Raw genomic sequence first — 17346 nt, 5'->3', positions numbered from 1 at the left:
TGGGAGAAAAGGTTTGGGCAGGAAATGGAAATTTGTTAGAGGCATGAGAACAAAGGAAAGGTCTAGGAAAAAGAGCACAATAGGGAAGATGGTGTAAGTTCTACCTTTGGCTCTATACACAGGGAAGGACATGAACATCTACGTGCAAACAAGCAGTTTACAACGAACAATCTATAAAAGGCCTAAAAGTTGCGTCGCTTCCGGCTCCTCCCTCTCTCATCCAGACTACATTTCCCAGAATGCCATACAAACCGCGGGAGACCCGGAATCGCTCCCAGCCGCTTCCGGCGCAAGTGGCCCCGGATAATATGGCGACCCTTGGAGCGTCTGTGTTGCTGCGGAGCCTCCTGACAGGTTCTCGGGGCACGGAACGGGTCTGTTTCTGGACCCGAACTCGGCCCCGGCCCGGCGCCCTGCTCCAGCCGCTGCCCGGGCGCTGCGGGGCGGGAATGCCATGCCGTCGGCTCGGCTCCGCGGCCGGTAAGTGACCGCCGGACGGCCGCTGGGGCTCTCTCCGGGCACACCTAGGGCTTTGGGCGGGCGAGAAGCACGCGGAGGCCCCGGCTCTTCCCGCAGCGCGCCCTGAGACCCAGTCGGCTCGCTCCTGTACCTGCGCGGTCTGTCCTCGCCCGCGTTCGTTCGTTCCCTCATTGATAGGGGAACGCACGTAAGAGTGGCACTCCAGCTGAGTTAGAAGGGCAGGGAAGGGTTCCTGGAAAATATGACCAAAGCTGACACCTGGTTAACCATGCTAGGGAGAAAACAAGAAGCATTCCAAGCGGAGGAAGCAGCGTAAGCAAAAGTAAAACAGGTAGTTTGGGAACCCATTTTGAAGGTAGCATTGAGGAGGCTTGGTTATGACTTTGGATTCAGGTTTAAATGGAGAAATCAGTGTTGCTTCTCAAGTTTCTGGCTTGAGTGGAGAGTAGTCTTATTTAGTTCAAGACAGAGAAGATTAATTGTAGGAACACTTTTTTAGGGGGAGGGGTAGAGGAGGAAGAGGCAGTAGTAGGTGAGGTGAGGAGATGGGAAGGGAGGCGGAATTAAACTCCTGTTTTGGACACGTTAAATTTGAGGTGCTTTTGAGATTCAATTAGAGGTGTCCAGTATTCAGCGACATATAAATTGAGAAACTCAAACTATAAATTGGGGTAAAGATGGTAACTGAAGCTGGGGGAATGGGTGAGATTGTCCGAGGAGAGAGTAGTCTGAGCACCTGTTGTGTACCAGGCACTATACAGGACCCTGGGTGCTGGAGATGAGTTCAAGACAGGGTTCTGGCCTTGGGAGAGCTCATCGTCTAGCGGGGCACAGTGAAGTTAGCAGACCACCTTAGCTTTTTGTCTAAATGATGTTGGAATCCATTGGTGAGGTGTTTTTTTTTTTTTTTTTTGGTGAGGAAGATCAGCCCTGAGCTAACTTCCATGCCAATCCTCCTCTTTTTGCTGAGGAAGACTGGCTCTGGGTTGACATCCATGCCCATCTTCCTCCACTTTATATGGGACGCTGCCACAGCATGGCTTGACAAGCAGTGCGTCGGTGCACGCCGGGGATCCGAACCCAGGCAGCCAGCAGCGGAGTCCGCGAACTTAACTACTACACCACGGGGCCGGCCCCCATTGGTGAGTTTTAAGCATGGGAGTGATCTTGATTACAGTTTTTAAAATGTAAAAATTTTTTTTCCAGTTTTATTGAGATGTAAGTGACATACAGCAGTGCATAAGTTTAAAGTGTACAGCATAATGATATGACTTACATATATTGTGAAATTCTCATCACAGTAAGTTTTGTTAATATCCATCCTCTCATACAGATACAAAAAGGAAAAATAAAAAAATTTTTTTTCCTTGTGATGAAAACTCAAGATTTACTCTCTTAATTTTCGTATATACCATACAGCAATGTTAATTATAGTCATCGTGGTGTACATTACATCCCTAGTACTTATTTATCTTATAACTGGAAGTTTGTAACTTTTGACCTCCTTCATCCAATTTACCACACCCCCCCACTACTACCAACCCCCCCCCCCTCTGGTAACCAGAAATCTGATCTTTTTTCTATGAGTTTGACTTTTTTTTTTTTTAAATCCTGCATATAAATGAGATCATAAGTATTTGTCTGACTTATTTCACTTAGCATTATGCCCTCAAGGTCCATCTATGTTGTCACAAATGGCAGGATTTCCTCCTTTTTTATGGCTGCATAATATTCCACTGTATATACATACTACATCTTCTTTATCCATTCGTCCATTGATGGACGCTTAGATTGTTTCCATGGCTTGACTATTGTGAATAATGCTGCTGTGAACTTGGGAGCGCAGATATCTCTTCAACATAGTGTTGTTGTTTTTTTCAGATATATTCCCAGAAGTGGAATTGCTGGATCATATGGTAGTTCTATTTTTCTTTTTTTTTTGAGGAGATCAGCCCTGTGCTAACATCTGCCAATCCTCCTCTTTTTTTGCTGAGGAAGACTCGCCCTGGCCTAACATCTGTGCCCGTCTTCCTCCACTTTATATGGGACGCCATCACAGCATGGCTTGCCAAGCAGTGCGTCAGTGCGCGCCCGGGATCCGAACCGGCGAACCCCGGGCCGCCGCAGCGGAGCGCACGCACTGAACCGCCTACGCCACCGGGCCAGCCCCGGTAGTTCTATTTTTAATTGTTTGAGGAACCTTGTTTTTAATTGTTAGAGGAATTCTTTTCCATGGTGGCTGTATAAGTTTACAATCCATCAGCAGTGCACAAGGGTTCCCTTTTTTCCACATCCTCACCAGCATTTGTTATCTCTTGTCTTTTTGATGTTAGTCGTTCTAACAGGCATGAGGTGATACTTCCTGGTTGTTTTGATTTGTACTTCCCTGATGATTAGTGATGTTGGGCACCTTTTCATGTACCTGTTGGCCATTCATATATCTTCTTTGGAAAAAGGTCTATTCAGGTCCTCTGTCCATTTTTTAATTGTATTATTTGGTTTTTTGCTATTGAGCCCTATGAGTTCTTTATATATATTGGATATTAACCCCTTATCAGATATATGGTTTGAAAATATTTTTTCCCATTCTATAGGTTGTCTTTTCATTTTGTTGATTGTTTCTTTTGCTGTGCAGAGGCTTTTTATTTTGAGGTAGTCCCACTTGTTTATTTTTTATTTTGTTGTTGTGCTTTAGGTGTCATGTCCAGAACATCACACCAAGACTGATGTTAAGGAGCTTACTGCCTATGTTTTCTTCTAGGAGTTTTATGGTTTCCGGTCTTACGTTTAATTCCTTAATACATTTCCAGTTAATTTTTGTGAGTGGTGTGAGATAGGGGTCTATTCTTTTGTATGTGAATATCTAGTTTTCCCAGCACCATTTATTGAAGAGACTGTCTTTTCTCCATTGACTATTCTTGGCACCCTTGTCAAATATTAGTTGACTGTATGTGTGTAGGTTTATTTCTGGGCTCTCAGTTCTATTCCATTGGTCTATGTGTTTTTATGCCACTACCATACTGTTTTCATTGCTATAGCTTTATAATATAGCTTGAAATCAGGAAGTGTGATGCCTCCCGCTTAGTTCTTTCTCAGGATTGCTCTGGCTATTTAGGGTCTTTTGTGGTTTTATGTAAATTTTAGGATTGTTTTTTCTACTTCTGTAAAAAATGCCATTGGAGTCTTGATAGGAATTGCTTTGAATCTATACATGGCTTTGGGTAATATGGACATTTTAACAATATTAATTCTTCCAATTCGTGAACATGGGATACCTTTCCATTTATCTTCTTCCATTTCTTTCATCAGTCTTATAGGTTTCAGTATAGAGGTCTTTCACCTCCTTGGTTAAATTTATTCCTAAGTATTTTATTGTTTTTGATGCTATTGTAAATGTGATAATTATTTCTTTTTCAGATAATTCACTGTTAGTGTATAGAAATGCTAGTGATTTTTGTATGTTAATTTTGTATCTTGCAACTTTACTGAATTCACTGATTAGATCTAACAGGTTTTTGGTGGAGTCTTTAGGATTTTCTGCATTCATCATGTCATCTGCAAATAGAGACAGTTTTACTTCTTCCTTTCCAGTTCTGATGCCTTTTATTTCTTTTTTTGCCTGATTGCTCTTGCTAGGATTTCCAGTACTGTGTTGAATAGGAGTGGCAAGAGTGGGCGTCCTTGTCTTGTTCCTGATCTTAGAGGAAAGGCTTTCAACCTTTCACCATTGAGTATGATGTTAGCTGTGGGTTTATCTTATATGGCCTTTATCATGTTGAGGAATGTTCCTTCCACACCTAATTTGTAGAGTTTTTATCACGAACAATGTTGAATTTTGTCAAATGCTTCTTCTGCATCTACTGAAATGATCATGTGATTTTCTTTCATTCTATTAATATGATGTATCACATTGATTGATTTGAGTATGTTTGAACCATCTTTGCATCCCAGGGATAAATCCCACTTGATTATGGTGAATGATCTTTTTAATGTGCTGCTGACTTCAGTTTGCTAGTATTTTATTGAGAATTTTTGCATCTGTATTTATCAGGTATATTGGCCTATAGTTTTCTTTTCTGGTGATGTCCTTTTATGGCTTTAGTGTCAGGATAATGCTGGCCTTGTAAAATGAATTTGGGAGTGTTCCCTCCTGTTCGATTTTTTGGAAGAGTTCGAGAAGGACTGGTGTTAATTCTTCTTTAAATGTTTGGTAAAATTCACCTGTGAAGCCATCTGGTTCTGGGCTTTTCTTTGGGAGATTTTTGATTACTGATTCAATTTCCTTTTAATTGGTCTGTTCCAATTTTCTGTTTCTTCCTAATTCGGTCTTGGTAGGTATTGTGTTTCTAAGAATTTTTCCTTTTCTTCTCGGTTGTCCAGTTTGTTGGCATATAGTTGTTCATAGTAGCCTCTTATGATCCTTTGTATTTCTGTGGTGTCAGCTGTAATGTCTCCTTTTTCATTTATAATTTTGTTGATTTGGATCTTCTCTTTTTTCCTTGGTTATTCTAGTTATAGGTTTGTCAATTTTGTTTATCTTTTCAAAGAACTAACTCTTACTTTTGTTAATCTTTTCTATTGTTTTCATTACATTTTTAAGAGATCACTCTGGTTGTTCTGTGGAGAATGGTCTACAGTGGGGTCCGAATGGTGGCAGGGAGACCAGTTAGGAGGCTAAGGCAAGAGATAAGGGTGGCCATGACTAGGTTAGTGGCAGTGGGAAATGGAGGAGTAAAGAGAGATTTATGAGCTATAACAAACAGTATGTTCAGTGTCAGTGTTCTTGTTTGTAAAATGGGGATAATCATAGAATTTATGGGGTTGTAAGGATTAAATGTGCTAAGTATGTAAAGTACTTATTAGCTCAGTAAGTACAGGCACATAGTAAATATCTAACAAATGTCAGCTGTTATCATTACTGTTATTGTTATTACTGCTATTGGCTAGATGTGGAGGGTAAAGGAGAAGTTAGAATGACTGTAAGGTTTCTGGCCCACATGACCTGTTGGATGGCGCTAGGATAGGGAACAGTAGGAGCGCAGGTTTGAGACAGGAGAAAGTGGATGAGTTCTGCTTTGGCAATATTGAAGTGCCTTTGAGATGTCCGTTGGGTAGTTGGATGGAAGATAATCTCAGCTGGAGATTCAGATTTTAGAGTCTCCAGCATATAGAAGTAATTAAAGTTATAGGCGGCTAGGAGATCATCCGTTAAGAATGTGAGAAGGGAGAAGAGAAAGATGTAGTTCAGAATCCTGAGGGACGCCAGCATTTACAGGACTAGCAGAGGAAGAGGTGGCTGGGAAGGAAGGGCTTTTTTTCCTTAATGGAAATGGAAATGGAGCTTAGGCAGAGGGATAGGCAGACTGCGTGAGGCAGAGCTGAGATCTGGGTCTCCTCTCCTGTCCAAGGCTCTTCCGTGATAGCACATGGCCTCTTCAGTGTCATGTCCAGTGATCCAGGCGTCTCTTTCCTAGCTGCACCCCCTCAGCCTAGAATTTCCTTTCCTTTTTTCCCTATCCCACCCAGGTCCCTAGTTAGCCTTCTTTGACCCTGCCGTGCCCTTTTCTGCTCCCAGGCTATGTTTAATTCCTTCCTCTGTCGGCACACGACCCCTCGTATCTCCCCTGTACGTAGTGTTTGCACTGAGCAGCACCGTGATAGATTGGAATTGATAGAGGCTCTAGAATCAGGTAACCCTTGGTTTAAATCCTGGCTCTAGCACTTAATAACTAGTTGTCTTAGGCAGGCTCCGGTATCCTCATTTATAAAGCTGGGCTATCAATACTATTTTGTGGGTGGTTGTAAGCATTCCTGAAAATGTATGTAATGCCTGGCATGTAAGAGACAACTCTGTAAATGGTAGCAACCATTGTTATTATTAATATTATTACATTACTTTTTCCTGTTGCTTCCTTCACTAGACTTTGAGTGCCTTTTTGGCAGAAACTATCTTCATCTTAGCGAATGCTCAGTACATTTTAAATGAAGGAATGAATGAATCTTGTAGGTATTAGCATTATGCATACTGAGGTAGACATTGTATTCATCATTTTTAGTGTTAACTTACTTTTCTACTTAGAGGTGTTGGCTTGTCATTTTTGCCATCATCTTATTAAAATTCGTTTTAACAGAATCTGGTAGCTCAGAAATCAAGAAACCTACATTTATGGATGAGGAAGTCCAAAGCCTACTCATCAAGATGACAGGCTTGAATTTGCAGAAGATTTTTAAGCCAGCAGTACAAGAACTGAAGCCGCCAACCTATAAGCTGATGACCCAGGCACAGCTGGAAGAGGTATGTGAATGCAGGAATATTGGTAGAATACCTTTCTTTAAAGGGTTAAACGAGATTTCCAGAGGCCCCTCCAGATGCTGATAGCTGCTTTTCCTCAGGTACTAATGAGGGGGTGTCGCAGGCACGGAACCGAGAAAAGAAAGGCAAGCAGCCAGAGAGGAGCAGGGAGCATGGCCCAAATTAGGTAGACTGGGGCATGTGGGTCAGGTCTGGGTGTCCAGGCAGAGCCTCTTCTGCTCCAAAACCAGCCTGAGCATCCTTCTTTTGTCCTGCCTGCTCCGGCTTCCCTCCTGGAGAAACATCTGCTGTGAGCTGCTTTGAGGCTGAAGCTTTGGTGAGATTATGAGATCCTGCTGAACAGCATTCTCCTCCAGGCACCAGTGTCCTCCTGGAGTCGTGGGTATTGAGTGCTTTGTAAATGCTTTGATGTATGAATATGTGAAGCATTATTGCTCTAATTCAAAAGTTATTTATAGTCATAGCAAAAAATTCAGATATCTGATAGTGTAGCACATGAAGAGGGAAAGTCCCCCTTTCATCTCTCAGAGGTAATCGCTGTTAATAGTATGGCATGGAGCAGTGTGGTCAGTGGTTAAGAGCATGGGCTCTGGAGTTGAGTTGCCTGGGTTCAAATCCCAGTCCTTCCAGCAATTTACTTAACATTTGTGTGCCTCCATTTTCCCTCCCATAAAAATGAGATAATAGCACCTAGCTCTTAACGGTAATTGTGGGGATTAAACGAGCCAAATACATCCAGAGTATTTGAACACTATCTGGCATATAGTAAGCACCCAATAAATGAATTCCTTTATTCTGTTTCAAGCGGCTCTTGTGTGGCCTGGCTCTGTCTCGGAGCATTCCTTTGCTGTTTTGAGACCAGTTGAACCCGTAGCTGGTGTTCTCAGTCACACCACAGAGGCAAAGGCCAGGGCCCAGGAGCCCAAGTCTGGCTTTTCATTCACTGATTCATGCCTACAGCTGCTTCTCTTTGCAGTCCTTAGCATTTTTGATTAGTATCTGCTTTTGTTAGATAGTCCTTTTGGTCTGTAACCTTGTGGCTTTCCTTAAGAAATATTTTATTTCATTAGGCTACGAGACAGGCGGTTCAGGCAGCTAAAGTACGATTAAAAATGCCACCGGTTCTGGAAGAGCGAGTGCCAATAAAGGACGTGTTAGCTGAAGATAAGATTTTGGAAGGAACAGAAACAGCCAAATATGTGTTTACTGATATATCATATAGCATACCACACCGGGTGAGTATACCTCCAATCGCAAAATGATCTTAATGTGGAGATGGGCCTGAGGGACGAGGGTCAATATCGTGTGACCCAACTGCCTCTGCTCTTCCAAACCAGAATTCCTGTAACTGGGTGAGATCCTTCTAGAAGATAAAGCATAAAGAAGAAGAGAAATGCAGACCAGCCCCACATCATCATGTTACCATTTCCCTACATATTATGCACACAGTATATTCCAGATTGACTACAAGGAAAGAGACAAATGTGCTGAGAACAGAGCAAGAGATTTACAGGCAGAAACCCATACCCAAACCACAAACAGGCAGAAATCTTAAAGGCAGTGGGAGAAGGGGGATTCTTTCTGTCCAAGTTAGACTGACTTCCTTAGCTGAAGCTTTTTGAGGAGATGAAGGGTTTCTTTCCTGTAAATTCTTGATGATTCCAAAAACCCCAGACTTCCCAAAGGATGTTCACTTTTCAGAATTTGCATGAAGAATGGCAGATTCCCCTAGATAACTTTCAGACAGCACTGCTTTTTCAGTGAGAGTTTTTGTTCTTTAGCTCTTCTTCCCTTGATTGCCAGGTCCAGGACACTCTGGCACTTATAAAATGTATGTTTTGTGTTTGAGCAGTTTCAAGTCAAGGGTAAAAAGAATAATTTACAATTCAGCCTACAAATTGCAGAATACTATATAATGCCACAGTTGGGTGAAGGGCCACCCCATATTAATCTTTTTTATCATATACGCTTATGGTTAGAAGACATGATTTGAGTAATGTCCATGCCTGTACATCAACCACCTGTATACCTGACATAATGAACAGGGATTAGAGTTTCATTTTATTTAGAATTTTTCCTTGGGGTGCTTTAATGTATGTTTGCAGTGCTGTGAAGGCTGGTTGTGGGAGCATTCTATAGCCTGAAAGGGAGAAAGGAACTTGGAATGCAAATTACCAAAATCCTTATGAGGAACAGTTATGTTATTTTGGCATTTGCTGGTTTTTTTCTATTTGTACTGCTTGATGAAAGTTTTAATTATATTATCCTCAAAACTCTTACACCTCTGAAAAGTTGAGAGTCAGTACCATCTGGTTAATTTCAACAGTCAGATGTGTACCAGTTAACTGCTATGTGCAAAGCTCTGTGTAAGTCACTCTGGATGTTGCAAAGAATTACAACCTACAGTTCCTGTCCTTTTGAGTTCTATAATGATATCTGAGAGGTGTCAAGAATCTTGCACATGATAAATTGCCAGTTGAGTGGTACAAACAGTGAGTGGAATTCAGAGGAGGTGATCCTGTGGCCTGGGATGTGGCAGTTGGAAGAGTGAAGAGACCAGAGGCAGGTGGACTGGTCAGTCTCTCTGACACAGTTATGTCTCATGCCAGTATGAGGAATCATAGAGGTGTGGAATTAAGACTCCACATTCTTGGGTTTGTTCCTTTTATCCCAGGGACTTAATATTATGAATTTTTTTTAATTTTTAATTTTCTATTGAAGTATAGTTGACATGCAATATCCTGTTAGTTTCAGGTGTACATCATAGTGATTCGATATTTATATATGTTATAAAATGATCACCACAATAAGTCTAGTTACCATCTGTCACCATACAAAGTTATTACAATATTATTGATTATATTCCCTATGCTGTACATTACATTCTCATGACTTGTTAATTTTATAACTAAAGTTTATACCTCTTAATCCCCTTCGCCTATTTTGCCAACCCCCACCCTCCTCCCCTGCTTCTGGTAACCGCCAGTTTGTTTCCTGTTATCTATGTATCCCAGAGACTTTAAAAGTGGATTAGAAAGTAGTAAAGTCTGTTTAGGTGAGACTTCGGGATGGGGAAATGAAAAAACTCGGAAAGGTCTAATAGCACTTCTTTCCTCTCAAATGGATTTAGATGAATCTCAGGTCATCTTTTTTTATTTGAACCATTTTATGTATTGAACCCATTTTAGGACCATAGTTGGCACTTAATAAATACTTTCCTTTTAGATTTCTGATTATCAGAACCACAGCAGTGATTAGTAAAGGAAGTATCAAATCTTGCCAAGTGTTTGAGGTTTAAAATTATCCTTGAAATCATACACATGATTGCATTTTACGTTTCCCAGTTGCATTTTATATTGTTGATTGCAAATTATTTTTACTATAGTGCTTAGTGAAACATTGGAACTAAAAATAAGTCCTCATAAACTCATCCTTGATTATGTTTTCTATTTCAGGAGCGTTTTATTGTCGTCAGAGAACCAAGTGGCACACTACGCAAAGCCTCTTGGGAAGAACGAGACCGGATGATACAAGTTTATTTCCCAAAGGAAGGTCGTAGAATTTTAACACCAATAATTTTCAAGGAAGAAAATCTTAAGGTAAGGTGACTGGTTTCATAGTCAGTGGTGATGGTTTCTTTGTTGAATCGGTTGGCTCTGATGCTGCTGGACATTCTGCTTTGATAAACACAGATAACATTTCTAATAATAACTAGGATTATCTATTTTGTAATTGGCTTAGCTGGGATTTGAATCCTGGTGTGACCGTTACAAAGCCTGTGTTACTTCTGCATGCCTCTTGATGGGCACAGATGTGGCCTGTATGTGGATGGGCAGGCCTGTCATGGTGGCAGGACAGGTGTTGAACTTTCATGTTCCTTTCATCTAATTCCAACTCTGCTGTGTGCTTTTAGACCATGTACAGTCAGGACCGGCATGTTGATGTCCTCAATCTCTGTGTTGCCCAGTTTGAGCCAGATTCTGCTGAATATATCAAAGTGAGTATATTTTATAGTTTCTAAAGTATGGGCTTATATGGTTATGAGTAAGATTTTTGATCTAGGACAATGAGTTAGGTAATAAGCTTTGACACAGGGGAAAGAGAAGGAAAATACTCGAACACCTTTTGAGTACCTGATATGTATACCAGATAGATATTTTATCTTCACAACAACCTTTGAGTTAAGGATGAGATAATTTTAATCTTGGAGAGTTAAGCAGCTTGCTGAAAGTTGCACAACTAGTAAGAGTTAGGACCCAAACTTGATGGCAAAGCCTGTCCTCTTTTCACTTTATCATACAGGAACAAAGTTATTTATTAAAATTTGCCAAAATGCAATGTATGTGTCTTACAATTCAATTTAAGAAGTAATCATGTAATACCTTCGATGTGTAAGGTATTATTGTGGATAGTATAGGTGATGACAGGAACTAGGATAGGGTGTGCTGTGTCAAAGCTTACAGTCCAGAAATGATTGTGGGGAAGGGTGCTAGATAAGCATACAGATGATTATCACCTTAGGTCTAAGATGTTAGTTGCTAAGAGATGGTTACAAAGTGCTCTCAGGAAGGGCTTCATAGAGGTCTTGAAGAGAGTTCTAGAGGGGCAGGGAACACTGTGGCAGGTGGAGCTGGGTGAGGGAGAGGTGTTTCAGGTAGAGGGAACAGTGTCAATAGGCAGGAAACAACAAAGTATGCTTGAGAAATGGCCAATCATCTGGTTTGCTTGTACATGCAATTTATATGTAGGGGAGTGGTTCAAGATTAAGCTAGAAAGGTGGGTGCGACCATGTCACAGGTGACCTCAGATGCTAGGCTGAGGAATCTGGACTTCAATCAGCAGACCTTTGAAAGCCTTTTGAACACAGGAATACCCTCATCCAAGTCCTTATTTGGGAAGGTCAATGTGGAAGGAGAACTGAAAGGACATTAGTTAATAAGATGGAATGGGGTAGTTGATGGGATAGGGGAAAAGGGCAAGAGTGAAAGAATATTCTTGATTTATTTTTTCCCATCTGACCAAGAAATGGTGGTCCATTATTTCCAGTGGTCTACATATATGTAATAGATGTTTCATAAATAGTGCTTGGCTGCTAAAAAGTAATTGATTTGGCTATAAATGTTTGACAGACTTGTTCCAGGGTGCCACATACTTCTATAGTGGAGGGTTGGTCTAAATCATACTTGTTAGTTAATGATAGTGGAGGCAGGTTAAGTAGACCTGGTTTTACTGATAACTTTTCTTGGGCAGCACTCATGCTAGTATAGTATATCTAATAATGCTGCTCACTTCTTTTTATTTTCATGTTTCTGAAAAATTGTTTCATGTGGATAGGTTCATCATCAGACCTACGAAGATATAGATAAACATGGAAAGTATGACCTTTTACGTTCAACGAGACACTTTGGTGGAATGGCTTGGTATTTTGTAAATAAGAAAAAGATTGATGGCTTACTGATTGACCAGCTTCAGAGAGATTTGTAAGTATGATCTCAGTAAGTAAAAGAAATTTTTATTACCATTACAGTAAACCTATATTTAAGCTATGTTATTTTTCCAGTGATAACAGTTTATTTCTGGGTTTGTCTTTCGGCATAACCTAGTTTTCTCAGTCTTTGCTTTTGTGTTGTGTAAACAGGGCTAGATTCTTTGAAAGAGTAAATGGCTTTGGAACTGTACTGTATACCTTGATACTGACTTACCCCTGGCCTTGCCCGTGCTCCTGGGTATCAGTGACCTTTCCAGATACTCAAAGGGGATTAAATAGGAAATATAAAGAAGCAGACGTAAGCTCTAGTGGGCACTTGTTTTCTAGTAGACTATTTCTAGGGCTTTTCAGTAAAAGTGATTTATCAAAATACTCTTGCTTTTGCAAATTTTTTTGTGTGTGTGTGAGGAAGATCAGCCCTGAGCTAACATCTGATACCAATCCTCCTCTTTTTGCTGAGGAAGTTCGGCCCTGAGCTAACATCCGTGCCCATCTTCCTCTACTTTATATGGGATGCCGCCACAGCATGGCTTGACAAGCAGTGCGTCGGTGCGTGCCCAGGATCCAAACCAGCGAACCCCAGGCCACCACAGCAGAGCACGCGCACTTAACTGCTTGCGCCACCGGGCTGGCCCCTTGCAAGATTAAGACATTGAAAAAGTTAGTTTTTTTCAAAGTCACGTGAAACAAAGAATGTCTATTGTATTTTAGCATGCAAACTGGTGTGCTCTCAGGCTTCTAGCTGAAATAATAGTCTACTTTACAACTTGTGATAAAACTGAAGAGAAACTGTTTTTGAGTATCTTTCTATCGGTTGGGTTAGAAAGGCCAAAGTGACAAGAAAAACAAACCAGCATGGCTGTAGTAAGAAAGTCAACTTTCCACAAAAAGCCCTTGCTTAATTCAAAGTCTGAACTACAAGAAGAGGGTTTAGTGATTATTGCTACCTTCAGACTGTAAGGAAGTTGTGACTCACAGAGTATCCTCCATGTAGTCTGAACCATTCACACAAAGGTAAGGCATTTGGAACCAGAAGGTTCCATAGGCACTAAGAAGTACAGCCCATAGTTGGAAACAGAGCATCATTTCTCATAGAAACAGCATTCCTAAGGGTAGATGATTTCTAGGCCAGCCCATTTCACCGTCATGTGTAGTATAATCCAATTCAGAGGGCAGAAATATACCTTTTTCCCACATAAGCAGGGGGCTGGCTGGCGGTCATGAGGATCCTCAAAAGTGACTTGTGTTAGGTGCGTTAGCAGTAACATCTCCTGTGAATGAATTTTCTTATTAAGTTTCTCAAATGTAATCATTCTGAAATTATATTATAAAAACAACATAACGTATTTTGTAAAAAATTGGAGCCACACAAATATATAATTTTGAAAATTAAAGTTCTTTATTCAGGTGTACTAATACGTGATATTGTAGTAATACTTATCACCTGTAAGTTTTACATGTGAAACAGTTTATTTGCATACTGGGAGGGAGTTTTGAGTACGCAGTTAACCTTGCCTGCTCTGCGTAAGTAAAACCATTCCTGGGGAATTCTGAACAGGACAGCTTGCTGCAGATCCCAGGCTAGACAGTAGAGGGTGCACGTCCTCAATGAATGGAGCCCAGGCTAAACTTGGGATTCTGCACACATTTATTCCAGACTCAGGTCCCACTGTTGGTTTTGAATTGATATTCTTTTGTAATATTTTTGAACATGTAAATTTATTTGCTCTCAGTTTCAAATATGGGCTGGGTGTGAAGTTAATTGTTCTGTGAGATGCAAGCATTAAACTTGAGCATGACTGTAATGAAGCCCTCAACATGATTCTAATACATAAAAACCCAGCTAAGCTCTTTACAGGGCCACATGCCTAAGCTCTAATGGGAGTTACTTTTATTTATTTGGGGGATATTTTGTTGCTGCATTTATTGCACTTTGTTAGATTATAACAAGCATAAAAGATCTGTAATGAACGTGTTTGAATTTTTTTCCCCTGGGAAGTTTTACTATATGAGCAGCTCTGACTTCTCAGTTCTCCCGAGAGAGGCCTTTAGAGCGGGTGGGCCTTGGGATAAGCCCGGAGCATTTCTCTAAGGTCACCATGGCTTGAGAAATTGTTTACCTCTTCCCACTGTCACCCCACTCTTTATCTCCCTGTTCAGGTCGTAGGAAAGCAGGGAAGGTCAAAGAGTGATGGCTGAGGGAGCACTGAATTAGGGTGTCCTCACCCCCAACTAGAAGCCAGTAGCTCACTAAGTGTATACAGCAGAACCTCAAAAGCACAAGCATTTTAGAAGAGTTATTTTTATATGCTCCCTCAGCTTTGAGGTGGCGGTAGGAAGGTGTTGACTGTGTGAGAAGAGAAGATATTGTTTCATTTGGAGGCGGCTAGGGAAGTTTTGATGTTGATAAATTGTTCACAGGTTTCTAAAGCGGTAAATACAAACCAGAAGAATTGAATTCTTGTTCTGGCTTCATCAAAGATAGTTGTGTGACACTCAAGTTAGATTGCCAAAGTGGAACCTGACTTTCCTTCTGTCTGATATGCATAATTTCAAATTTGCTTCACTAGGATGCTACTTTTTAACTAATGGGGGGCCTGGGAGTCTTTCCTTGGACTCCTAGGAGGCCTCCTATAGAGGCATTTATCTACTAATTCAGAGTCTCAAAACTCCCTCCCAGTATGCAAATAAACTGTTACTGCTACTGCACTTAAAGGCAGGTGGCTTTGAGCATCCCCGTGACTACCAGCCTCTGGATTATGTGGGATGAAGGTATATTCTTACTCTCTGAGTTGATATACATTATTATCTGCTGAAGTGGGCTGGCCTAGAAATCATCTACCATTAGGAATGCCCTTTCTATGAGAAATGTTGCTCTGTTTCCAAAAAGAATACAGCCACATTTAGAATATATTCACTTTCATAAATTGGCCACTGCCTATAGTGACTCCTGCCCTACCTACCGCAGAGTAGGTATGAAGCCTCAATTAGCCCCTTTTCCTGAAAACACCTTTGAAAATATAAAACTGAAGGCTTTTAAAAGTTTTTTTGGCCCAAGGAAAGTTTGAAATGTAATTTAGTTTTAAGTTGGCACACACTTTTATAGGACTGTGAAGCAAATGAAGAAAATCCCTTGGTAACAGTAAACCCTTTCACTCTATAGAGTCGATGATGCCACCAGCTTGGTCCAGCTGTATCACATCCTCCATCCAGACGGCCAGTCAGCTCAAGAGGCCAAGGAGCAGGCTGCTGAAGGGTTACATTTAATTAAGGTAAAGGGACTTGTTTCACATTGCCTGTTGTCGGGTGATAACTGACTTGGGAAGAATTCTGAAGTGGGTCCTATTTAATGGTAACTAAAAAGATGTGTGAATACTGAACATTTGTGGTCTTCAAACAGTGATTAGAGCCCTCGTATTTCTTCAGCCTGGACAACAGACAGACGGGGTGGGGAGCTACAGCTGGAACCCAAGATGTTCGGATGTTGGGGCAGCAGCCCCCTTGTTCTGTAGGGAGTACTAGCATCTGAGGTAACCAAGTCACCAGCAGGGCAGGGTGGAGGACTAGCTGGCACATGTCCCCAGTGCAGCTTCCCGTTCCTTCATCGTGGTCAAGGTGTGCAGAAGGCGGAGAGGGTGTGCTTGTATATCACTAAGCCTTACTTGCGTTATTATTTTGGAACTGCATACCTCAAAAGTATGGGTTTACACAGGTTTCTCTGTAAATGTTGAGAGCTGAGATGATTTTTTCAGGAAGGGGAGATCACTGTATAATTTTCATATCTTCTAATGCTCAGCATAGACACGGTTTTGTGAATCTAGCTTCTATCCCAGTATTATTTTATGCAAACTGCAAAGCAGCTATAAAGCTTACTGAGGACAAAAACAACCAGTGATGACACCCTAGGGAAACTACAGTACTAATTCTGATTTTCTGTGCTAAGCCAGATAAAACAAAATGCTTTTGGGGAAAATATTCTTTAAAGTGAAAAATTACTTTGCTAACTCTCATCCTTCAGATTCGTCTTGAACCTCGTGGTTTTCACTTTGTTCTAGCAGGAGGTGCAATGTCAGGTTTTCTTAATCTTTTTCTGAAAACAGGCTAAAAGAGATGGCAGCCATATTAGGATACTTCTGGGGTTTAGAATTAGTATTCTTGAACTGTGTTAGATACTGTTTTTTGGTCCATGTAGTATGCTTATTGTTTTGTAATCAGAAAAACAATTATTGTGAAACTTGGAAGACTTTTTTAACTGAGACTTTGCTACTACAGAAATGTTAATGATGTCTCAGAACTGAAAGCTTTAGTATATGTTCTATTGCTTTAAAACTTTTTTTTTTTTTTTCAATTTAAACAGGTCTTTGCAAAAACAGAAGCGCAGAAGGGAGCATATATAGAATTAACACTGCAAGCTTATCAAGAAGCATTCATTAGCCATTCTGCAGCTTCCTGAAAATACTTGAAAAAATAAATTTCATTTCACTAAATACTAACTAGCTTTCTCTGTTAATACTGAGCTGAATGTTTAAAAATGTCAGAATTAAAAGGTAATGATTTGGAGTTCCCAATAAAATTGTTTTTTTACATTCCAAATCGTGTCTTTAACAGAAATAGAAAGAAAACTTCTGAGTTGTCCCCTTGCAGCCTAGGAAAGTTTGAAAAGTTTTTCTTGTTACCCACTCACTTTCCTAGGCTACAAGGGGACAACTGAGAAGTACAGTTGAGTGCCTGATTATGAATTTCTGTAAGCAGACAAGTGCACTGTAAAAAAAAAAAAAAAAAAAAGTACTATATCTTGCTGTGCTACCAAATAGGCCAATAGGTAATTTAAACAGAGCCCCACTTAATGAGGTCAGAGAAGCTGGAATTTCAAACTCTGACTCCAGAGACAGGTAACTACTAGACAAAATCACAAAAAGGCACAAGAACCCAAGCTACACAGACTGAGAGGAATAATGCAATGAGATCAAGAAAAAGGGGTGAGAGAATTCTAGCGTGGATATTCTGTTCTAAGAAAAAATGTGATTGATGATATTTGAAAATATGATTTAGTTATGCAAAGAAA

At 40.7% G+C, this 17346-nt stretch overlaps 1 protein-coding gene across 1 annotated transcript; it reads left to right on the top strand.

Annotated features, from left to right (window-relative positions):
* The first annotated feature begins 305 nt into the window (after window positions 1-305).
* Window positions 306-16874, top strand: MRPS22 (mitochondrial ribosomal protein S22). Its single transcript, XM_058552017.1, has 8 exons — window positions 306-480; window positions 6612-6775; window positions 7864-8028; window positions 10249-10392; window positions 10707-10790; window positions 12128-12273; window positions 15445-15553; window positions 16639-16874. The coding sequence occupies exons 1-8, from the start codon at window positions 309-311 to the stop codon at window positions 16732-16734; spliced, it is 1080 nt and encodes a 359-aa protein (XP_058408000.1). The 5' UTR covers window positions 306-308; the 3' UTR covers window positions 16735-16874.
* Window positions 16875-17346: the final 472 nt, after the last annotated feature.

The sequence above is a fragment of the Diceros bicornis genome, chromosome 2, assembly GCF_020826845.1.
Source record: "Diceros bicornis minor isolate mBicDic1 chromosome 2, mDicBic1.mat.cur, whole genome shotgun sequence".
NCBI classification, from domain to species: Eukaryota; Metazoa; Chordata; class Mammalia; order Perissodactyla; family Rhinocerotidae; genus Diceros; species Diceros bicornis.
This window is presented reverse-complemented; position numbering and strand designations above follow the sequence as displayed.